The sequence below is a fragment of the Lepisosteus oculatus genome, chromosome 24 (assembly GCF_040954835.1).
Source record: "Lepisosteus oculatus isolate fLepOcu1 chromosome 24, fLepOcu1.hap2, whole genome shotgun sequence".
Lineage (NCBI taxonomy): Eukaryota > Metazoa > Chordata > Actinopteri > Semionotiformes > Lepisosteidae > Lepisosteus > Lepisosteus oculatus.
In genome coordinates this window covers 6,602,909-6,628,810 of record NC_090719.1, presented here as the reverse complement: position 1 = coordinate 6,628,810, position 25,902 = coordinate 6,602,909, and the positions used below count along the sequence as shown (strand labels likewise).

The window sequence follows — 25,902 nt, the reverse complement described above, 5'->3', positions numbered from 1 at the left end:
GACTGTGATAGTGCTTATTTTCATCCAGCACTGTCATTTCCTCAGCCAGGCAAGTTAAAGCCAATGTATTAAGCACATTATTCCTCTATATTATTTGTCTAATTTCCTCATTATTAGAATTTGTCTGAACAATTGAACAATATGTTGGTGCCTAATTTGCAATAGCATTTCTCAACCACATCAATACCAAAAAACTCAGTTCTTGTTTTAAAAAGATACTTCCTAACCAGTATGTCACTTCTAACTTATGATATTTTGATATGTCGGTCCTCTTCTTAGCACATATGCATTAAACAACAGCCATGTTCATGTTCATTAAAAATAATTATTATTCAAAAATGTTTGTGGCTGACGAATTCACCCCTTTTGAATTTAAAGCAAACTTATTTGTTCTAAATTAAGACTGAAGAGTTATTAGGAATAGAAACAGCACAAAGTCCAGGATCCTCCCCATCTCTCATCTGACGTGGCTGATTCATGCTCACAGCAAAAGGGTTTCAGTGCTCACAGCTTTTTTCTTTCTCCTCAGATCACTCAGTACATGCTTCCTGTAATGTTATTAATCATCTGACATTGTAATTATGAATGCATCTGCAGGATAATCCTGTGTTCAGTGCATATGCTTTTACTGTGTCTATGCATACCTTGTACTGTTTTCTACACTTACAGCTAAATTAAAGGGAGTTTGTTTAAATCAGATCTCTTTTATGATGGTATCAAAACACTTCCTTGGAAACAAAAAGCTGGACTTCCTGCATTTCCTGTTCAAATATTGCAGTCAACCCCCGTAGTAAAATATTAAAAACTACATTTATTTACAGTTACATTAGAGCATTTCAATTTAATGCAAATACCCTGCTGTGAAAAGAAAAAAAAAGTTTTAAAGTCAGATCTGTTGATCTTTATCTAATGTAAGATTTATAAGATACAGTAAGCTTAATCAGTAAGGATGTAATAACCCAACAATATTAAAAAATCACATTACTTTAATAATACAGGTTCAATGTAATGAAACTCAGTGATTGCCATTTAGAATCCTGGGGATGTATCCTTTACTTTAAACTTTATGGTGAAATGGGTAATAGGAGTTAATTAATATGTATTAATATGTTATATAAATATATTGATAATGCTGAAATGCAGATGCTTCGTTTGCATACATACCCTGTCATCTCTATTTAAGTGCTCAGTGCACGACATGTGAGAGAACCACAATTTCCATGTAAGACTCTGTTATTGTACATTTTCTGTTAAGTTGAGCAAAGTAAAGTGTCCATCTGCGAACAATTATTCACTTCTCTTGTGTAAAGGAGTTTTTGCTTAGATGTGTTTCTCATGTACTATTTCATATTTTAGATTTTAACAATCTTTTTTGATTGATCTGTTTTGATTAAAATATTCAGACTTTTTTTGCGAGCCTCACACATTTTAAATGTAACTTAAAAGTTTGCACGGCCCTTTTTTAATACAGCTGCTTCAAGTGAATTGCCATTTTCTGTTAATAGTTTCCTGTAAACAGAAGAGACCTGTTTATTCAGAACACACAGTTTATTTTGCACATCAGGAAGAGGATGTATATTAAGTAACACATGTATTATGTGTGTATTATTGTATATACTGTAATCTTAGTGTCTAAGATTAATTGGTGCTCTAGAAAGTGCAAAGGTAAACAGTTTTAAAATATAAATAGTAAAAGTTTCTTCAAGAATGATGTTGATTTAAAGAAGCACTTACTCTTTTTATTTTAAGTTAAGCTGTGGGACTGCTAGGGGTGTGGTCATAGCAAGGGGTTGTGGTTAAGGAGCGCCTCCTTTTTTTGCTATTGAGAACTAATTGGCGATTATTGTTTTTTCTTTAAAAAAGTTCCTGCTGAGCTTTTTTCAACCAGTGGCAGCTGAAGTGTAAAATGCAGCAACCCAAACTTGGCTCCTGTCTTTGTTCAGAACTGGCCAGTAAGGTTCATTCTAGGACAAGGCCACAGTTTGGTTTCCCTTTCGGAAGCCTTCCCATTATGCATTTCACTGCTCACCACACTCCTATAGGAGCACTTCAAAGACATTTTCACTGCATAGTAGACCTCTCAAATTGTTTTGCTTTTAGAATTATTATATAATTCTGCTCAATTTGTTTTCATTTGTACCTCAATTCACACATTAATCCTGGTAATCAGTTAAATAATTAAGGTAATTCTTTAAACAAGGCAGGGAGATCCTTAAAACAAAGGTATACAGTATCTCTTTGGATAAAACAAGAAACAAATGTAAAACCCTGCATATGTGCTAAAAACTACAGTATAAATACTGTGCACATAATTCAGAATTTTCCATTAAACATATTTGTGGTTTGGTGAGCAAAGTATAGATGTTAGAAAAAGAGCACAAAACTGTATTATATCCAAACCTACTCTAGCAACTTGGAGTTGGTATGCCACTCTGGAAAGAAGTAACTTTTCCAGTGTGTATGGTTAAGGGTGATAATTTGTAAATGTTGATATAAGTTGCTCTTTTATCCCTGTGACACAAAATATAAATACAGTAACTCATTCCATTTATGTTTGTTACGGTGATATACATTAACTCTCTGGAGCTTGAAAGCTGTTGTAAACTCACTAGGATATATGACAGATTTGCTCTCCTGCCTGTGTCCTATGAGGTGTCAGGATAGCTGGGAAAACCTTGTCCAGTTTTGGACAGGGATGAACTGCACGTGTGAACTGTAGATATCCCTTTATGACTAACTTTAGGTTTTCTGCTTCAAGTGCTCATTACTAGCATGAACATGTTTCTTTGCAGGAGCACAAATCATACCAGACATTGAAGGAATAGCTAAAGGGCCAAAGGAGTAGAGAGAGTTGTACAAATTGATTGGGCACATTCTTTTGATTTGCTCTGCATTTAACCTGAATCACTTGTTTGGTTTTGAAATTAATGGATTGAAAGCAATAAAAAAATGTTTTGTGGCTTGTAAATGGGTCTATAAACTGAATTATTTTAGCTAAAATAGCATCTTCTTTAGATGCTATTTTAGCATAGCATCTTAAGAAGAAACACACAAGCTGATTGTTACCATTTTCATGATTTGATTAACACTATGCCTACCAAGCACATTAGCTTTGCCAATAGTTTATGTCATAGAACCATAGTGGGACTTTTGCAGTATGCAGCATTTGGCATGAGATATTTCTGGAAATAATCTTTTCCAGAAGGCAGTGAGATCATTTATTGTAGCTTATTATTATATTCTTTTTTTTGTTACTCTGTACTTTTCAGTCCAGGTTCCTGTTCCTTATTATTTTGTGACAGTCTTTTTCTTCCTACTGCTGATGAAGGAAAGGGCCATTTCCCTGGTACCCCAACTCAGTATATCCTGAAATGGAGAGCTTTGTACTTAGTTCATGAAAACTGTTTATTAAAACCTTTTAGGTTACTGCTCTCAGCTCTATAGTGTTTTTTTTTCATTAATATTTTTTACTAGTACAGTTCTAAGAAAATCCACTAGGATTTATTTGTAATGGTTCCATATCAATATGTTTCAAAACCTTTTAAATTGCTGAGGCAAACTAAAGGTTGAAAGTCATTTGACTATTTTGATGTTATTTGGAAAAGTTGAATCATGTAAAATGCTGAGAAATTATAGGAATGCAGTAGCTGTGGTTTGTTATTACTCTTTAACTTTTAGAAATTTCAAACAGTATGGAAATGTATTTAATTGCCGCAAAAGGCATTTTTTTCACAGGTACCTATAAATGATCTATGTTCTGTGACAATGTTAAGGAAAAAAACAATGTAACCTCTGAAATAGATAAGCTTGATTTTGCTGAGCACAAATTGTATACTAAACGGAATACTTTTTAAGTATTTGTATTTGGAATCACATTAATTGTAACGTATTATATGTTATGATTTATATCTAAGCCTAGAAATAAAACAAAGAATAAGTTTTAAAAATATTTATTAATGTCATTTGTGTAAATTAAGGAGAACACATCAACACTCAATCACATTACAGTACCTCATAATATGGCAATATTTTTTATATTTTAAACATGATTAATGTTACACGTAATTCACATAAAATAATTTGTATATTGCAGCCGAAAGGCTGTACTCAGTATTCAACTGAGAGATTAAGATAATTACAACATATCTGGCTTTCCATCATGGAAACAGCTGCTGTAGAAAATATATTCACAGGAACTTTGCAGGTGTTGCATGAAATCTGTGAAAGGAAAATGGCAGTTTAAATTGCCTGTTGTCAAATATTATGATTATACACTGCAAGCCAGTGAGACAAAATGCAATTAAGGAAGAGTAATTGGGAGAATAATGAACTTGTTTAAGAATGGTGAAGTGGGGTTAAAGCAAAGTCATAATGTGATAGCACACCTGTAAAGAATAATTTCGAAAGGTGAGTGTTATTTCCTTAATGCACAGTGTAGCTGGCTTTCTTATCAATCATGCTCTGTAATAAGTAAGAACCAAAGAAGACAGAACATAAAAAACTTACTTCACGATAAAACTCTTTCCTTATAATCTCCACAAAATAAAAGTAGAAGTCTACAGTGTTTAATTAGAGAATGCAGCTTCAAAGCAAGCTTGTCATCATGGCAATACACTTTCCCACAAGTGTTATGTACATACAGTATTCATATAAATTTAGCCAAAAAGTCTTATTTTTAAACTGTTGTTGGTTTCTGTCCTGTGTCAAATCCACAAGCCACCACAAATTTGCTGAGCTGTTTCTTTATCAACTTAAAGAGACCCAAAGAGATAACAGTGTACTTGTTAAGAATGCATTCTCTTGCTCTTCAACACCCCCACCCTCCTCCTAATCTTTGCATGGTCAGCAGATATCAGCCTCTTTGCATGTGGCTTTGCATGTGTAAATAGCTTGCAGAGGGATTAAGTATATGATGCAGGCTTTCATGGTTTTGCTTTGGCTCAATACTGTTGTGCACAGGCCAGAAGGTGTCACTGCCAAATGCTGGTGATGCCAAGGTTGTAAAAACATATGGAAAAGGAAAAGCTGAGGCACTAAGTTCAACATACAGAAACGTTTTTCAAATATTAGCTGGGTTTTCCTGGGGTTTGAAAAAAACAGCAGCAACTGGGTGGTCCTTTTCTACTGAAATTCATGGTAGCAGAACACTGCTCTGATGGATAGTAAAAGATGAGGAAGAGGCTCTGTGCAGGAATAGAGAATAAAAGCAAATGGCTTTTTTGAATCTGAGTGCTTGAAAAAATGTAATTCTGCCCCTTTGTTACGTTCCACATCCCTCCTCTAGAGGGCACTCATAACCCTTTCTGTTATGATTAGTTTTTATTATTTGCTGGTGCGTCTTGTCTGGTATTTGGTTAAAAGCCTAGCGTCTCTGCAGTTCTGGGCTCAGTATTGGAAGATGGACGCCACAAGGCTTGCCTATTCCTCGGGCTCGTGGGTAGCCCAAAGGCGGGCCTTATTCCCTAGCGTTCTGACCTTCTGGGTCCAGAATTCATAGAGTCTTTAATAATTCATTCCACGGGTCAGAACCGGCTCTTGTGACACCCTCCTGTCTTCGCACATTCTATAATTGAAACAACCCACATTTCTTTTATTAAAACAATAAATTTGTTAGGACAAAATCTGCAGACATTCCACATTCACCTAACTCTATTTGTCTTTCTTCCAGTCTACACTTCTTCTGATCTTTCCATGTACAGTAACTGATACCCTTTTTTAGAAATCTCAGTCTTTATTGTAAAAACTTACAGTGCCTTGCGAAAGTATTCGGCCCCCTTGAACTTTTCAACCTTTTGCCACATTTCAGGCTTCAAACATAAAGATATAAATTTTTTATTTTATGTGAAGAATCACCAACAAGTGGGACACAATTGTGAAGTGGAACAAAATCTATTGGATTTTTGAAACTTTTTTAACTAATAAAAAAATGAAAAGTGGGGCGTGCAAAATTATTTGGCCCCCTTGCGTTAATACTTTGTAGAGCCACCTTTTGCTGCGATTACAGCTGCAAGGCGCTTGGGGTATGTCTCTATCAGTTTTGCACATCGAGAGACTGAAATTCTTGCCCATTCTTCCTTGCAAAACAGCTCGAGCTCAGTGAGGTTGGATGGAGAGCGTTTGTGAACAGCAGTTTTCAGCTCTTTCCACAGATTCTCAATTGGATTCAGGTCTGGACTTTGACTTGGCCATTCAAACACCTGGATACGTTTATTTGTGAACCATTCCTTTGTAGATTTTGCTGTATGTTTGGGATCATTGTCTTGTTGGAAGATAAATCTCCGTCCCAGTTTCAGGTCTTTTGCAGACTCCAACAGGTTTTCATCCAGAATGGTCCTGTATTTGGCTGCATCCATCTTCCCCTCAATTTTAACCATCTTCCCTGTCCCTGCTGAAGAAAAGCAGGCCCAAACCATGATGCTGCCACCACCATGTTTGACAGTGGGGATGGTGTGTTGAGGGTGATGAGCTGTGTTGCTTTTACGCCAAACATATCGTTTTGCATTGTGGCCAAAAAGTTCGATTTTGGTTTCATCTGACCAGAGCACCTTCTTCCACATGTTTGGGGTGTCTCCCAGGTGGCTTGTGGCAAACTTTAGACGAGACTTTTTATGGATATCTTTGAGAAATGGCTTTCTTCTTGCCACTCTTCCATAAAGGCCAGATTTGTGCAGTGTAAGACTGATTGTTGTCCTATGGACAGACTCTCCCACCTCAGCTGTAGTTCTCTGCAGTTCATCCAGAGTGATCATGGGCCTCTTGGCTGCATCTCTGATCAGTCTTCTCCTTGTCTGAGCTGAAAGTTTAGAGGGACGGCCAGGTCTTGGTAGATTTGCAGTGGTCTGATACTCCTTCCATTTCAAGATGATCGCTTGCACAGTGCTCCTTGGGATGTTTGAAGCTTGGGAAATCTTTTTGTATCCAAATCCGGCTTTAAACTTCTCCACAACAGTATTACGGACCTGCCTGGTGTGTTCCTTGGTCTTCATGATGCTCTCTGCGCTTTCAACAGAACCTTGAGACTATCACAGAGCAGGTGCATTTATACAGAGACTTGATTACACACAGGTGGATTCTATTTATCACCATCAGTCATTTAGGACAACATTGGATCATTCAGAGATCCTCGCTGAACTTCTGGAGTGAGTTTGCTGCACTGAAAGTAAAGGGGCCGAATAATTTTGCACGCCCCACTTTTCATTTTTTTATTAGTTAAAAAAGTTTCAAAAATCCAATAGATTTCGTTCCACTTCACAATTGTGTCCCACTTGTTGGTGATTCTTCACATAAAATAAAAAAAATTATATCTTTATGTTTGAAGCCTGAAATGTGGCAAAAGGTTGAAAAGTTCAAGGGGGCCGAATACTTTCGCAAGGCACTGTACTAGAAAGGGCATTGATTTTTTTACTTGCAAGAACATCTAAAATTTAAACTGAGCAGCAGAAGGATCCTTATACCAGAGAAATTCCATATTCTAAAATTAAAACATTCGACTGGACACAGAGCAATAATTTGTTCTAAAATTCTTTTTTTCAAACAGAATACCTTGTGTTTTCTGTTGACCTCTGTTAGAAAAAAAAAGAAATAGTGGTAAGCAGAAAACATTTGTGTAATGCTCAGGATTAATGAGGAATAGTGTGAAACCAGAGCCCACTGGCTCAGTAAATCCTTGGTAATTCAATTTTAGGCAAACCAGTGTTCAATATTGGCTACTCCTCGGCCCAAAGGTCATTTAATATAGATTTGATGAGAAGAAGAACACCAATAGTGGGTCTCAGAAGAAGATTTTGAATGGAAAAAAAACAAGTTATGGGGTCTGCTGGTCTCTAAAAACAAAATGGTGCTTCCATTGCTTTTTTTCAGAAAACAAACCAAATTAAGAAAAAAATATGATGAGGAATAACAATGAGAGATTAGCACACTTAACCATTGTTATTGTACCAGAGAGAAAAAAAATGTTGTTTAGTAGTAGTGTCAGAGTCAAACTTTTGGAACAGATTTTATAAATCCTCCCTCAAGTCCAAACATTTGTTTTTTAATGGTTGTCATTTTGATTTTTTTTTATCTCATTTGATCTCAAGCATCCGTGAAGGGGTTAAAATAGCTGTTTTTTCCTCAAAGCATTTCAGAAAAGTATATCAACCAAACACATAAACAAGAGAGCATTATGCAGTTATTACTTATCAACAGTTAATACCTCAAAAATCTTCATTTCAAAACATTCAGAGACACGGTACAGTATGTACAGAATGAAAGATAGTAATGATATTTGCTTAATAAAGTTTAAGCTGAATTCATTTCAAGATGGACCGTACTTGTTTCCAGCAATAGAATATACAACTTATTTGTTATATCATTTTACTATATTCTGATGTGAGATAGTTTTAAAAAATAATTTTGTATTTTAGTTCTGGGTTCCTCTTCGTTCATTTGCATTTCCTCTCTTTTAGATTCAAATGTAGGTAAAATATATTGACCAAGGAAAACGAATATGTGTAATTTATGTTAAGTACTGTACATAAAAACTGGCAGAAGTTCCTTTTAAATATTTTATGTTATTTAACACAACAGCTCTTATGATGTCTCAAAATACATGTTTTCATGATTTATGCAAAAAGTATGAAATGTTCAAGTACTGTACAGAATATATAATCTTTCTGACAAAATCATAAGATGATGTGGTACTTTTGCCTCTACATTGTGATATTGCCACAGGTGATATTATCTCTCAAAATCTAAAATGGTTTGAAGACTGATATTTCTTTTGACTTTCATGTTCTTAAACAGTTCTCATTGAAAAGCAAGTGGTTATGAATAACTGACCCCCCACTTTTGTAGCTTTTGATTGAGAATAGAACAGACAAGGCAGTTTGTGGAATTTTCCTTTAGCCCATTCATAGTTAGGTCTGTCTTTTAGTCCTCTAAATTAATAAGGCTTTATTTGAATGTGAGGAATGTACCAAATCACTAAGCCGTGTTTTCTTATTTATCTAGATGTTGTCACATTTACTAAAAACAATGTTACACATTGTTATAAAGCCTTCTTTGGTGAAATTTACTGTCTCATGACTGTAATTACAGGTATGTCTTTACAATGCTAATTGAGGCAGTTCCTAAAATGCATTTCTACTATTTGTTTAACATTCACAGGTCCTTTATGATAGTGGTACTTTGCTGTATTTGGTTGCCTTACCATGTTGAAGAAAGCCACACATTGTGCTGTAGCTTGAGTTCTGTAGTTCTTAGCTAAGACAATATCAGCAGATTTTCTTTAGTTGACATCTGTAGCTCTTATTATCCATGAGAATAATATAAATGCAAATGTTCATGAATACATTTCTCATGTGAATCCTGGATGGTAAAAGTAATCATTCTAAGAAATACTTTGTAGTGCTGCAAAGATGAACATTACACAAGCATTTAGTTTGAAATGCATGAGATTATGTATTTAAAAGACATTCATATTCAATTATGAAACACCTAATCTGAAATCCAGTTCCAAATTCCAAAATTTATATAAATACAAATCATTTAATTTGTGGTTTTACTATAAAAATAGCAAAAAAGACTAACGTTGGTGGGGGGGTGGGTTTGCAAATTCATGCACAAAGCACTTTAAATCATAAACAGATTATTAGTGCAATGTTAAGAATTAGGTAGCAACTAATCATAGCTAATGATTAATTGAATAACTGTTAATATATTTACCATTTATACTTTATTAATGACTACTTCACTGTTAGCTATGTTTATGTGTGTATGAAGTATGATTTGTAACCCCTTAAATAAAATATAATGGACAATATATTAGGAGGCTAAATAATTTTGTCAATACAGATGTTTGCTTCAGCAACACTAAAGTTTGCAATGCTTTTTAGGACATTTGCCTTTAACATAATAAGAAGCAGTGAAACCTGATTTAATCAAATGTTTTTTTAGGTTCAAATACCTCATATATTCTCTTGACATTATAGTTAAACAAATCTCACTTGATATTTTCCTTTTTTTCTGGCTGAGTATCCAGCTCTGTAGTTGCTGAGAGTTTTAAGACGCATATCAAAGATTTAATCCAGTTTGCCTTAGTAGTTATGATCTCTCAAAGACTTTTGTGAATCATTGTGAATCATGACCCAAATGCATGTCAATTTTGTATACAAAACAATCCTTATTGATTTTGTTGTTTTGTAGTAACATTCATCCAAAACTTATGTGTGCTTAAAATTATGCTTTCATGACTTGGGATGAGAAAGGACTTGCAAATGCCATCTTTTTCACATGCCCTCTAGGGTAGCTTCTATGATCATAGCACTCAGCACACAAGCAAATAAATTCATTGGGTAATTGCAGTCATTGGAACCTTTAAATCAGAGCTAGTAATCTATAATTGCCATTACATTAAAGTTAATAAACTGCTCAAAATTGCCTGGCATAACCTAACCTTTGACAGCAATTTGCTGATATGAACTTTACTTTGTAAAACATTTTTGTAACTTGTGGTCAGTTAATTTGCACAGGAGGATCACTGCCAGTAGAATAAAGTAATGGACAATAATGTTTTTTTTAACCTCTAGAATCATGGATGAGACCTGACAGGAACAGTGTCTGCCATTAAAAGCTGTCCTTTTATTTGGTTTTTCTCAAGCATGTGAGCTATTTAGAATTTTTGCGCTTCCCATTAATCCCCTTCCGGTATCTTCTGTGCTTTATTGCTTCTGTTTAAAGACTCCAATATAGCTGCCAAGAGTCCCTCCTATGAACAGAAATAAAAGGTCACTACAGTGTGGGAGAGGAAGAATCAAGAGACAAATCGAATCAGCCTACATCTTGTGAAGCAAACTGGAATAATCTTTCTCCTAATTAGCCTCATGGTTTTACTATAGGCTTAGTCACAGTTTTGAGTACTGTGTTAATGAAGGTATGATAGACATTTATCCATTTATCATCCATCGAGGCTCTATAAATGTTAATAAAGCATTTACAGTGTATATAGTCAGTTGTAACTATGAGAAGTATAGTTATACATACAAACTTCCTCACATTTCAGAACAACACATCGTCCAACAACATCAGTAACTACTTAAGCTTGTAGTGATGTTGTCAGAGTGACAGAACAAGGTCAAAATCAGATTACAGAAAGTACTAGAACAAAATATAAAAAAAGGTTCTTCGAAGAGCGCATCTTTATAAATACAGCCAGCGAAGTGATGATCTTGAATCAGGGCGGTTTTTTACTTGTGTGTAGCATAGCTGTCGTAGCCATCCCTGTAAGAGCCTCCAGAGCGGTCACCGTAGCTTCCCTGCCCCCTGCTGTCCCGGTTGTAGTATCCATAAGTATGATAAATAAGCTCACGGTTAGTGTAAAGGTTAGGATTATTATATGTAGTACTTTGTTTTTATAAATGCTTTATTAACTTTCTATAGAATCCAGCTGCATTCTGTGACAAAAAGATTGGGATATCAGAGTCGTTGAAATCAGTCTCCACCACACACAATGCATCTGATTCTGAAATGTTTTTTAATGTAACATATACAGTAGCTTGCCTTTCTAATTATTCTTAAAATTAAATACAATGTACAATAATACAAGGCATCACAGTATAACAGCCTCATTATTATTACAGCTACTGAAAGTTCGTAAATGATAAATCACTAACACACAATAGTTGATGTTAAAAAGGACAAGATAAAAAAATGTGTTTCACTTTCCATTTTGTGAGATTTGTGTTTGGTTTCCTCACTATTTGTAACCTTATATTTAAGTTTTTATGTATGTGAAAAAACAAGTTACTTTTTGGTAAGTTTTATAATGTAAGTAATGTACTGTAAATTGTTTGCTTTTCTTTGATTTTTACATAATGTAATATTCATTTAGCTTTGTGATTTAAGGAAATATTTTTTTTTCTCACCAGATTACTGGTCCACAGTGCACAGTATACATAGTTTGTGATTAAGCATATTTAAAATTATTTTGAAGATTACATTGGAGAATGTTATAAAACTACATTTCTACTTTACCACTACTGTGCCTCAAATAGAAAATTAGATCTGAAATACATACACTAACACAATGTATAGCATAACTGTCAATTGTTTCAGGATTCTTCTGAATATGCAATGAGAATTGTTTCAGCTCTTGGCTTCTCTTGAATACTGTGCTGTCCCGCCAAGGAATTCCAGTGTTCGGATGCCATACACTGGAATCCACACGCTGGCAGTGGCAGTTGTTTTTGAAGTTCAGGCAGCAGTTGTACAGTATATGCTTTCTGGATCTTGAAAATAATTTTTAATTTCACACAAGCCTGCATACTATTTAATTCAGATACTTTACAGTAACTTAAAGGGGATCTGCAATGCTATTTTTTATATTTTGGGGTTAGAAAGAATCAGCATTGATGAGTGCATTTCAAACCACAATAAAAGTAAAATGTACACCTCCAATGTACCTCACAAAATAGACTAAATTTCCAGGTATGAGCAGCGCCATACTCTGTGATTCAGAATGGGGCAACAAAACTTCTGGTGACATGAAGTGGCCCTATTACACTGTAAACAAGCAGGTTTGTGAATAGATCTCTTTTAATCCAATATTGCTTTTGACAGTTTTGCTGAGAAATACTAATAACTTGTAACTCTGCATGTAGATTTACTGGAAAATGACTGCAGTGAAATGTCTGCAGCACAACCTGTACTTATTAATTCGTACATCACATTACAATGACTAGTCAGCAGGAAGGGCATCACATGGGAACTCTCGTTCTCACCCGTGGTGAGACCACGGGTATGCAGCAAAATGGCGACTTACAGTACTTTCACAAAGTTCACAGTTTTATGCTTAATTTGAACTTTGTAAAAAATGCTTATACCATCATTGAAATTGATTATTCCGCAGATTTAATAACCAGTATGAGAAATTGGGACTGCAGTTCCCATTTAATTTCTGGAGTAGAAATACACAGTTGCTTGAGTAGTCAAGACACTCCAGTAAACTAAGCACTAATTCAGGTTTTTTTTTTCCATCACATTCACAAAATTCAGGAACCATTTATGTGGGCTACTTTCAGAAATTACCCGAAATCACAAGCTTACTGAACAGTGTTTCCAACATCAACTATTTCATCAGCCATTACAGCTATGAGCCTGGATTCTTTACTTGCTTTTATAACATCTTACACAACCTACAGTAAGTCACTGTAGATACAGTGCAATTTACATCAAATTGTTTTGAATCTTCTTAGGAGTGCCTAGGGATACTGTGGCTGATGACAAGTGATTTTTGTCATAGTCAGATATCCGATTAAGTCACTCAACATAATTCCCTCTATTTGATGTGTGTGGTTTCATCACACCTAATTCTTGCTTGCCAAGGTAAACGTCAGAATCAGACAAGCTTTGTGAACTTTTCTTACTTGCTCTTTGTGATGTATTGTGTCTATCTACAGTATGCCTGTTCTTCTAGTGGAGTATCAGTCCAGCTTTGTCCAATTTGTTTTAGAGTCACAATAGCTCATACGTGACATAACGAGCTTTCATGTTTGGACTGTTCTGTATCGCTTTCTCTGTACTGAGCAAAACAAAGTTCCCACAGTGCTGTTGTTTAAAGTTGTAAAGGTAAAGTTGTTCAGTACCTGTAAGCCACCTGTATACTTTCAGAATTTGAAACCTGAAAGTGCCAGAACTTCAGGTCTTGAGAATGGATTCGTCATCAAAATCAAATACTGTACTGTATGTTGTCTCTATTATAAATAGTTTTAAATGTCAATCAAACTTAAATACTTTGAGTATATATTCTTATTCCTATTAACGTAAACTATTCTTATGCTTATAACCAGTGAAATGTATATGTTTGGCAGTTGCTCGCTAATGATTGTGTATCGGTCAAATATTTTACTTTAGCTGAGGTAGGGAATACCTTAGGATCCTGCCTCTGCTAAAGCACACAGTACAACAATATTAGTCTACACATAGTGGTCCAAGGCATGGATGTACTTATCATTTTTGATGCATGATGCACAAGAAGTAGAACCTGAATTTCAAAACCCAAACAACTGGTTCATTGTATCATTACTGCTGGGAAAATCTAGGATAGTCAGAAAACCTTAGACTTATATAAATATTGTAAAAATATTTAGCAATAAACCCAGATAGTTGCTTTGGATAAAGAAATTAAATAATAATACAAGAATCTGTTCTAAATTATTATTTAAACAACTTAAGTTTAAAGTAATGCTTAAGTTGTCTTAAATGTTACCATGAATTTCTTTTAGTACATTTGAGGTATTGTAAAATATATCTTAGTGAACCAAAAGCTAATTAAAAAGTTCTTTTTGGATAATATTTTATATGTTACCTAACTGAAAAATAAAACAAAATCAGACTTGCTTCACTTAAATGTGAAGCACATACCAATCTTCTCAAGTGATTTTATGCTGCCAAATACCTACAGGATACAATTATTTAATCATTTTAATATCTTTGCTGAAAAGGACTGACAACATTGATTCCAAAGTGATTGAAAGAGCTGAGTGATAATTGTGTTCATTTTTCAGGAAAATGGCTATATATACCCTTTCTTTTTCAAAATGCCAGCTTTTAAAGCTGGATGAATTATTTAAACATTTGCTGCAAGGTTAATACACAGGACTTCAGGTGTAGCAATAAGTGCTGCTGCCTCACAACTCTTGGGTCCTGGGTTTGATTCATGGCCAGAGCACCAGAGGTAGCAGATTCTCCTGTGCTGGCATTGTTATTCACTGCATGCTTCAGGTTCATCTGTGTCTCTAAACTGTCCCTGTGTGCATGTGTGTGTGCCCTGTTATGGACTGACCTCCTGTCTAGGGTGCAGTCCCACTTGTTTTCCCTGTTTTTCTGGGATATATTTCCCAGACCTTATCAAGAATAAGCAGCTTTATGATAACAGATGGATGGATTTATACACATTTGCTTATAAACAGATATTGACTTAGCTGAATAGGTTTTGGTTTTTATGCATAGTCTGGTCACACAGTCACTTGAAACAAAGTTCCAGTTAAATGGGCTCCGTTTGCAATGTTGCTGAAAGGTGTTTGTTGAGAGAGTAGTTAAATATCTAATGATTGATGTGTTGACGAAATTTGCTGTTCTGGGACAGACGAGCCTTTGGAAACATTTGTGTGACACAGTATTTGGCTCCAGATATTCAGAACATGCAGGGTGAATCATTGGTTTTACATTGTTTAATCTGTTGGAATTCTTACATACTACTGTCTGCTGAACAACCCATCAACTTACTGTAGGCAGCATGGTGTGTTTTCAATCAATTACAGATCTAAGAATGGTCTTACAGCTTCCTTCACACATGAAGCCTACATTTCCATTTGCAATGATACTATGGATCCATGGAAACTCTCCCATTTTTAAAAATAATCAATTGATTATGAGTGAGTTACTCAGAAAGAATAAACAAAAAAATATCCACACATCCTATGCATGTGGAAATCTTTAAATTTGGAATTTACTCAGTTCTCAGCATTATTTCTTTGGCTTAAAGGTTAACTCCCTTGATACTACAAAGTATCAAATAATTACTATATTAATATCCATTTTCAAAAAAATAATATTGTTTTAATTTAATGTGTAGGGTTAATATAAAATAAAGGAATACAGTACCATATTTACATCTTAATTCTCTCTGTAAGTTAATTGAAAAACATTGTTTTTTTCATAAACAGAAATCTCTAAGAAATCTTCAAGAAAGGTACTGTAGATCCATTCATTATAGAAAAGGTTATAAAAAGTTACTTAAGGTATACGGTTTGAGAATAATTTGTTTATTATGCAATTATGAAGCTTTGAAGTCATCTGTTATTTCAGACATCAATTGCAGTAGCTTTGAAGCCAGACCAAATGCCATTATAATTGGCATGCTTGTTGATTCAAACTGGATATTGGTTCCAAGTCATCTGTTCAAAGTAAAATTAACTTAATCTTTTCACATTTTGATTGTAAAATGTAGCTGTAAAAGACAGTCATTTGAATCATGAGGTTTTGTATAATAATTCAGATCCTGCTCTCCTTCCCATGTCCTTTCTGTTTCCTTAAGTACTGGGTAAAATGTGCTGCACAAGTCCATAAAATTGATTACCTCTGACATTAGATCCAATTGCTGGATCCTAACTTTCCCAAAAAGTTGGCTAAGATGTTCTGGAAGTCTGTAGTCACTTAAGTATTTTAAACGACTCAGCATTCCTTAGTCTTTCCCTTCAGGGGCTCACAAAACAGCCTTTATTTTATGTGCCTTTTTTTCCAGTCTGGTTGGAATATTCTTAAGTATTCACTGTGAACCTTGATGGGTTCTGGAGCCAAGGGGTTGTGAATGATTAGGAATAGGTCAGAGGTTAATTTGACACAAAAGGATTCTGTGAATGGTCAAAGGCCTAAAGAACAATGGGGATCTTTGGTGTTATTAGCTTTCTTCTGTTCTGCTTGTGCTATTGCTTCTAAGGCTGGCAGGATTACATTAGGTGGATTTCTTTACCTTTTCCATAGGGTAAAAAGTAATATTTTAGCATTATATTAATATTTGTTGTTATTCTGCCAAAACCATAATACTCCTCCATACATACATATATATATTTCTCTTACTTGACATCTGACAGCTCCTTTCTCTGTAAATAGATTGTGCTCAGGTTCAAATGCTATAGATGAAAAAAATAATTGGGACATTCTTTTATGAAGTTTTTCATTTTACAATGGTAGCAACAGTTTCCCATGGTTTGATCTGTGACAGATATGTAATAGTTAACCCGAAATTCACATATTAATACAGTACATATACACAAGAGGCCTTGTTCAGTTTCAAAATGTCACACCCTCAACCAGCTGTCTGTATAAATGGATGTTGTATAAAGAGATCAGATCCAATAAATGGATGTTAATGCAAAATTGTCTAGTGTAAAGCCCTGTAACAACAACAGTAACAGTAAATTAAATAATGTACAACAAATGACACTGCAGTCACCTGTGTCTCTCTGTACCAGATGTGGACAGTGAAGTACAGTAATAAGGTTATGCAGCAGGAACATGTACACGTTCCAAGAAAGAATTACAACCTTTTCTTCTTCGCATTGTACCTGGGAAATGAATTAACTCTGCTGTGGTTTGGGAAAGAATTTCGAATTCAATTGGGACAGCATGTTGTGTACAATTCTTTGTCTAAAAGGGACAGAATATAATTCTATTAAAGGGATTTAAGATCCCAGTCTATCCTTTTGGGTCTATCTGGAGAAACTAGTGAATACTTGTTACATGTCTTTGCTCAGTAAGTTCCCTAGCTTTTCTGAAAAGGAAAAGAAAAAGTTGTCAAGACCTTTTCATAAATACTTGTTTTTACCTGTGTTGAAATCTTTTTAAAAATCCCATATCCTTGTTTCTCAAAAAACGTTTTTTTTCTCAAATGAAAATCCTCAAATTACATATTTGCACGATTAGTTTTATAAACACTTGCTTTGACGTTTAGCACACAGTTTAGAACACTGTTAAGGTTAAAGCTGCAGTGAGAAAATATTTTTTAAACCACTTATGAAATGCCTTTAGGAAGCTGTTGACCCAAATTCTTCTTCAAACCAAAAGCTATATTACCATGTGTACTATAATTCCACCCATTATTTCCCTAGCTGCAGAGTTCCCTGAAGATTTCTCCATTTTAACCACTGTGAGGCCAAAAAAAGGCAGCCAGTCCTTCCTCATATCCATCTACAATGAGCAGGGTATACAACAGATTGGTCTGGAGGTGGGTCGCTCTCCAGTGTTCCTGTATGAAGACCACACAGGCAAACCAGGACCAGAAGATTACCCACTCTTCAGGGGCATTAACCTGGCTGATGGCAAGTAAGTGTAACAAACCTGACCCAGGCTTCCCAGTGCAAGTCTCACTCTTTACCTGCTTGTGTTCCCTCCCTGCTCCTTTCCTTCTATGTTATTCGTTGTCAGATGATAACCCTGAATGAAAACCAGAATGGTCTGGCTTTGCTATTTTCCAATATTAATGGAACTGGAACATCCTTAAGAAAATGCAGAGATCATTGTATTCTCATGCTTCTGCTTTAGACATGCAGTTTGAAAAAAATATGATATTAGTTCAGGATCATAATCATGAGAACCACTATTGTCACAAAAAAATTTTCAGCAATGCTACCAGGTTCCTGACATGACAACTTTTCCTCTCCTCTTTTAATTCAGGAAAAATCCATAAGCATTCTACTAACTGCCTATCTTGTAAAAACTTAATATGTATAACAATTGCATCTCTCTGGCCCTAAGGTTAGGATTTTGGGATAGCATTTTTTAATAATAATATGATAGTCAATCAAATTCCAGTGTCCTGAAGGAACACTGTTCCACCATTTTCTTCTACGTATACCGTACAAAGCTCTCACTGTCTGGTTTCGATCGCCATCTTTATACAAAACGTCTGTACAACACATGAACAGCCTTCATTCAGCCCACACAGGCAAAGATGAGAGGCTTAATTTCCTTTGTTTCAGACTCTGAATTTATTTATCTCTGAGATCAAATACTGTATGTACAGTACAGTATCTGACCATCTGTTTCTAAAATTTCATTCTAGTAGATATTTTTTTTACATTCATCATCATTTAATAAAGTGTTTGCCCTTCATGTTCTGATTTTTCTTTGTCTAATCAACTAACCACTTCCCTCAAAGCCTCATTTTAACTGCTAAATTTGCAATTCTTAAAATCTGTACCCAAATTCTTTTTTTTCTTCCAGGTGGCACCGTGTGGCAATCAGTGTGCACAAGCAGACCATCACTATGATTTTGGACTGTAAAAAGAAGACAACAAAACATCTTGGGAGAAGTTCCAGCCCAATAATTGACACCAAAGGCATCGTTGTATTTGGAACTAGAATACTTGACGAAGAAGTCTTTGAGGTAGGTGTATCAGCTACAGTATCTATGCTCTAATGCTACTATTTCTAAAAACGTGCATCTGTGTAGTTTTAAAAGAAATAAAGGGCACATACTGTATATTATCCTTAAGCAATCTACCACTGTCCTACAATTATCATCATTGGGATAAAATTAACAAGACCTTTACTTTGTTTCTTCTCAGAGACAGTATAATTAAGTGTGTTCTATGTACTGTACGCTGTTTAATCTTAAAAAGTTTGAGGTCCTCATTTTCATGGATAATGCTTACCATCCCCCTCCCATCTACTTTCCCTGTGGTCTTGCCTGCCTTCACTTAAAATATATAACTACACAGGGTGTTCTGTAAACAAAAATATATATCCTAAGGACACAAAATGAGAAATAGTCCAAAATGAGAAATGAGATACTGCAGAGGGGTTTTAGCACAAAGCTCCTCAATTCCACCGTCTGGGTCTTGCTCTCTAATATAGAGGATGATGTTACAACTGCAGGAATGATCAAATTATGGAAAAGGTTGTGTTGAAGAAGAAAACTTTATTTATGCCTTTTCTTCATTGACTATAGTAAAAAATCTAGGGTGCCTGCCCTGTACTGTTTGATGCACATTTGCATATTTTAGCAATCTTATGTTAGTTAATACTTTACAATAATGTAAATATAACATAACAAAGAACACAATTTCAGACAGTAAATTAAGACTCAATGTACTACTTATTTTTCCAGTTTTTTGTGTAAAATACTGTTCTTATAATGTTGACATTGTTTTGGATTAACAATAACGGGGCTGGAGACAGAAAAAACATATTTCTATTCCTATTATTTTAAATGCATTAACTGAAAATCCGCATTAGGGTGATTTACAGTATGAAAATCCCTACAAAGTGACATTAAGTAGTCCTAAAACTAATTAAAATGGCATAAATTCAGGTGTTTTTACAAGAACAGGTTAAGGCAAAGTATTAGATACTGTACACGTTGTGCATGGTGCTATAGCTAAGAGAAAAGGTATGGAGCAGATGCTGCCACGTTTATATTTCCATTACAGCTCAAGACTGCTTTAAAAAAAAACTGAGTGTATAGATTGAAGTCATTTTTATTTTGAAAAAAAAAGCTTAGTCTTACTGCACAGACCTAAGGTAATAAGTAGAATAACTGGCACTGAACACTATATACACGTGGCTGTTTCCAGGGGAGATATGTTAGAATTGATGACAGGCTGTCAAACTGCGTTTTCTCAGACAAAAAAAGTTCAACAAGTCCCCTAGAGTGAAATACATTCTTCTCTCATGTATAGCTCCATTCTGGAAAGCCAAGTAATTATGAGCTTATCTCAGTGCAATATCCCATCACATTCATTAAAAGACGAGGAAATGAATGTTAAAATGTTAACATGTTATGCTAAAGTGGATTTTAAGGGAATCTGGCCTTAATTATTGCCCCCCAAAATTTCTAGCACTACACTAAGATGCCTTAGGCAGGTTAATAGTTCATCTCAAGGGTGGGGCACACAGAGCCCTGTGGCATGTACAGTTGGACTTGTGAGATGCCAGTTTATCTTAAGGTAAATGAAAGTAGAATCATATATGGAAAACAATATTCCTGCTTAATTAAAGGGATTGTTTATTAACTAAATACACGTGTAGTAATACTATTGTATTGATTTCCATTTGAACATAACCATGTGATCTTTAATGATGTCACAGCACAGTAAATAATAAAAATACATTAGTAAATGTGCTTTGCTACGGCAATTTTTTTTCCTTTCAATGTTAATAGCTTACAAATACATGAACTTCTTCAACATCCGGTATCGCCGATTCACAGGCAGGCCAGTTTCAGCTTTATCCCCTGTCCAGTTTTCTGGGATAATTTATGGCATAGGTCTTCCTGTTGCTGTGTGGGCTTTATGTGGTTTACAAAAGACTTTTACAGCTCAGTGTTTAGGACATGTGTCAAGCAGATGTTTTCTTTGAACCTCTCACTCCGTAAATATGATTCCCTTTTTCTTGTTGTGGCTTTATTTTTCTGATAATTAGTCATAAACTCCACTACAGTGAAAACAAAATGGATTTAAAGTAATTTAGTTAGGAAAAGTACTGTATATAACAAACACAATTGCTAATACATTTTCTATGTGTACAAGCTAGTTCAAGCTTCTTCAGTAGATCACAGGGCCTTCCATTTGTCTTCACTTTTTCCTCTGTCCATTTTTACCTTAATGCATGTTATAAAAGGGTAGTACAATAACCAAACAAATGAAACATGTTCAATATAAACCAGCAATTCACAGGATGCTCATATTTTTGTATCATTGTTGATGGAGAATAAAAACTTAAGAACACTGAGAGGTGACAAGACATTCTGTTTCTTTTAGCACCATCTGTTTTAACTATTTAGTACATTAAACACAAACCTAATTTGACATTTTAATTAAAGTCCTGCACATCAAATACAAGTTTACAACTTGTAAAAATATGTATTTTTTGCTGCGATGGAAATTGCACATGATGTACTGTAGCTGTTTTATTAGATAGAATCTGACAGATGAAAGTGGCCGCCGATAATGATACAGTAGAGCAATATGAAAATGATCTAACAGTCTGTACAGTATATAAGATTTCTTGATCAAAGTTGTTCAGTGTGCATGCATTCTCTGAAGTGTTTTTCCTGGAGCTTGAGGTTTAGAGTAACATTCCCTAAACTGAAAGCTGAGGTACAGTTGGGTAGTCCAAGCTAGTGATCCAATGTGAATAAATTAATATTTTCAGAAAAAAAAACTTTGTTATTATCTTGCTTTAGAAGAAATAAATGGGATGTTTGTACTTCTTAATGTCTTAAACAGAAACTTTTCCTAGGTTCAAAACAAAAAAAAACTGTTCTCAATGTATTAATTATGTTTTGCAGTGGGCCTCATTTTTCTATGAAGTCATTGCCTTTGAGAATTAAGCAACTTGTAGTCTAGAGAAGAACTGTAAGCTTAAGTTCCTAGACACTTCAAGTTTCAAGTTACTTGGCTTGTATGTCTGTAAAAAAAAGTTTTGAAGCAGGAATGAATTAGCCTTAAATCTGTGGAAAAAACCCATGGCTACATGGAAAGAGTTAATGGCATTCAAAGAGGACTTTTACACAATTCTTTTCTCTTAGTGGAAAATCTGTCTTCTTTTCATTAAAGTGCAACTTGACTGACAGCTGTGTTATTACTTTGGTTATTATTATGGAATTCAATGTAGAGCACAATAATAAAGTTTGTTTTATATGTTTGATATTGAGTTAGCATATAATTTGGTGGTTTGTGTAGGAAAGGAGAAGATAAGAAAGGTACAAGTTGTACATTCATAGCTTTTAAATGCCTTCAATGTTTTTTTTATCTTGTTTAAATGTTTCATCTTCTTATGAACATAATATAATGATATATTTTACATAGCATTTTTCTAATTCTGAGGTTGCTAGTTTTGGCTGTATGTTAGCTACCATTAGTACCTACCACCCTACAAACAATTTAACATTAGGTTTTCTTAAATGTGCTGTATCGCAAAGATGACAAGTACCATTGCAGCCAGAACATCTGTAACATCACTGAACCTGTTACCCAATCAGTCTCAAGTTACTGAAGCTCACAGCATAGAAAGTAGTTCCATCATTAGCTGTTATTTTTATGTACATTCTTTTTTTAAAATCAAGGCATAAAGCAATTTACTTTAAAAGCTAAGATTAAAATACTTTAACAAGTAAAGTGTCTGCTACTAATAATTTCCACCCCCTAGTGCTGGGCATGTTCATTGGTAAATTCCATCATCTTTTTATGCCCTTTTCTTCTATTAAGGTAAAAATTATTTGGCTATTGTTCACATCTCAGACATTTTGTGAGAGATTAAATGTATGGAATATGTCTATTTACTAGCTAAAATCATTCATTAACATTAATAACATTTCCTTTTTCAAGCACAATAAGTAATGAAAGTAAATAAGATAAAATCAAAAGGGAAGAGTAACAGAGAACTGAAGTAGACACTTTTAGCATGTTGTTCAAATGAGATAAAAATAAGACTTTTCAACTCCATTGATTTGTTTTATTAAAGCCTGATTCATGTAACAGAATATACTTGAATTATACTTGCACAGTTTTGATTACTTGATTACATGTTATTTATGTTATGTCATTACATGTTACTGTTATTGCTATTGTGTAACCGTCTATTGTCTTATCTTCTGTCCTATTTATATACTGCACCTGAGTGACTAATGAGAAACACTTTTCATTATACTATGCACCTGTGTAAGTTTAATGACAATAAAGTTGAATTGAATTGAGGTTCATCAAGTCGATGAACAATTTATAGATAGGCACAATTTATAGAAGCCTGTAGAATTTAAAATCAGAAACTCAAAACATTAAAAACACCTGACATCTATTAATGGCTATTTTCTACAACACAAAGCTCCCTTAGCAGCCACAGCTGATTGAATATTGACTGAGAGGTGAGCTGACAATAGAGATAGTCGTAGAAGCAGTTTCCGTGGGAACCTACGGCAGCTCTTGGAAAGTTTTAACTTTTGCTCATGCTGTGCTGCTGCCAGTTCCAAATGCTCCTAACACTTGTTGAAATCGGAAAATATGCCACATGGTTTCTAAATTATGTTCTCTGCCTGCCCTTTCCCCATTATGTTATGATTCATTTTGAAATTTTGTATTGACTACTGCTGGAATCCACAGCCAAAGGAGTTTTGGAGGTTTGGTAAAAATACTTTCTCCAGGTTGCTGGCATTTAACATCATTTTGGCAGTGTCTCAGAGGCCAAATTGTATTTTGATAGTTTGTACTGAATTTCTCTGTTTGTTTCATTTGGAAAGCAGGCAGCTCTTTTTGTAGGCTGTTTGCCTATAACTGCAAAAGCTGACTTGTAACAAACAGACTTTCAATTTAGTATCAGACTTATTGATGTCATTTAATTTGCAAGATTGTGATTTCCTTAGCTCTAAAGAAAAACGAGTTTGACTCTGGTATTTACTCCTTTTGTTATGAAATTATGTGGAAATAACTTCAAAATTCAAGACTTGGATAGCTTTTTAAGACAGAAAGTTATACTCTGTTTTATGTTTATTTTTAAAATAAACAGGTGATCATCAACAGAGAGCTATTCCAATAGCTCTATTCCAGAGCTATTTCCATAACATCCACAAGTAAAGTTTAGGAAAGAGACATGAGGAATGGTGTTAACTAGGTAATTATTGAATTCAATTATATTAAAAACATAACAAAACCACCTAAAAAACATGCAATCCAAGGCTTCAAATTGAGGGTTTCCTTGAATACCTGTGGCAGACACAGTAGGAATTTGGGAGTTCTGCCATCATGTGGTTAATGTTTGGTTCTTTTGGACCTTTGCCTACAACAATAAAGGCAGGATGCCTTTCAATTATGACAAGAACGAACTCTAGTTGGTTATGGTCAATCCATGTTTTACCTCTCTATCCGTACCATGCACATACAGTATGATACAGATAAGTGCTGTAGTGTTCCATGAATAATTGCCCTGTGGTGTGCTGGCTATTTTATTATATTACAGTGCTCTTTTTTAGACTTGGCTGGAATTGTAACTGATTATAACATGGAAAGGATGTGTGACTAGTTTTAACTTCACATTCTCTAATGGATTGTACAGTTGTATTTGTGTGTACACTTTTTATAAAGACAGAATGAGCTGACTTTGGCTGCCTCCAAATGTCCCCTACTTTAATACCACTGCTGTTTTCCCTCTAATCTGCCAAGAAAAATGTTAGATTATTTAGTGCCTATCTCAAGATTGGAAAGAATATAAAAAAGCCTGCTATTAAGGAGAGAGTACATGGAAGCTCTTAAATATGACAAATTCTATATATTGAATGTCAAGAAGTTTCCGGGCATTTTATCTGGGTTTCTGTCTCAAGTCCTGTTGTAACCAGCCCACAATGTGTGAGCTAATTTTATACTGCCATCATTTATTTTCTCTGGTTTATTTTGGTTGCCTTTACTAAATGTAAGGTTTATAAAAAACTGCTTTCATATAGGTGATTACAGAGGAGCATTTATTTTGATTGCCTTTGATTGTGATTGTTGTTTCTCTTTTTTAAAATATATATATTTGAGAAACTGGAATTATGGCAGCCAGTCTGAATATACCCTACAGCCATAATCAAATGCTACCTGTGTCATTTGTTGTGTGTTTATTTTTTGCCATGTATTTATTTGCTCGTTACCATTATTATCACAAAGCATTTTATTAAAATCTGGAAGCAATGAAATAAAGAATTATCTGGGTAATTATGAAGTATTACAGGCTTAAGGCTACCAATGGTAACAGTACATCCTTTGCAGTTTAGATAATGAAAATGGGCTGTAATAAGTTTGGAGAATTTATAAGACCAGACATAAACAAGCAGTGTGTAGTGGCCAAAGACAATAGTCACAGAATGTGTTGAGTCTGGAAGATAGAAAGATAGAAAGATTTCCTTTAATTTGAAGTCTAAAGATTGAACAGAGGTCATCTAGGCAAAAGTTTAAGAGCTCTCTATTTCGGTGCAGGCATCACAGTATTTGTTTTGTTAATTTAACCAAATTATTAAAGCTACCATGTTTTGTCTCATTCATGTTAAGTCTTCTTTCCTTGCCTATTTTTAGAAAACAAATCTTCTTAAGAACCTCTTCCTGGAAAAAGCAAGGCAAACAAATGACCTGCCTCATCTACAGAGGGGATTATAACATGCCACATGAACTACTGTACTTTCATCTAGGTGTTGTAATTGTCATTTTTTAGGACAAATACAATATACAGTATTTGCAGTGTTTTCTTAATAAGTGTTTACCTATGTCCTTTAATGAAATGTGCAGTCCTCCAGTGAGGCTAAAGTGTTAAGTGTCATTTTTTCTTGAGAGGGTACCACACACTATCCTTTTTAAGATGATTCTTCTGTGGTTAAGAATAAAGACTTAGGGCAAA

At 34.7% G+C, this 25,902-nt stretch overlaps 1 protein-coding gene across 3 annotated transcripts in view; it reads left to right on the top strand.

Moving 5' to 3' along the window:
- col5a1 (procollagen, type V, alpha 1) overlaps positions 1-25,902 on the top strand; it is a 165,567-nt gene that overhangs the window by 36,347 nt on the left and 103,318 nt on the right. For all 3 annotated transcript variants that reach the window (XM_015366905.2, XM_015366903.2, XM_015366902.2), the window contains exons 3-4: positions 17,649-17,862; positions 18,763-18,925. In XM_015366905.2, coding sequence (XP_015222391.1) covers positions 17,649-17,862; positions 18,763-18,925 — 377 coding nt within the window. The remainder of the gene's footprint in view (positions 1-17,648; positions 17,863-18,762; positions 18,926-25,902) is intronic.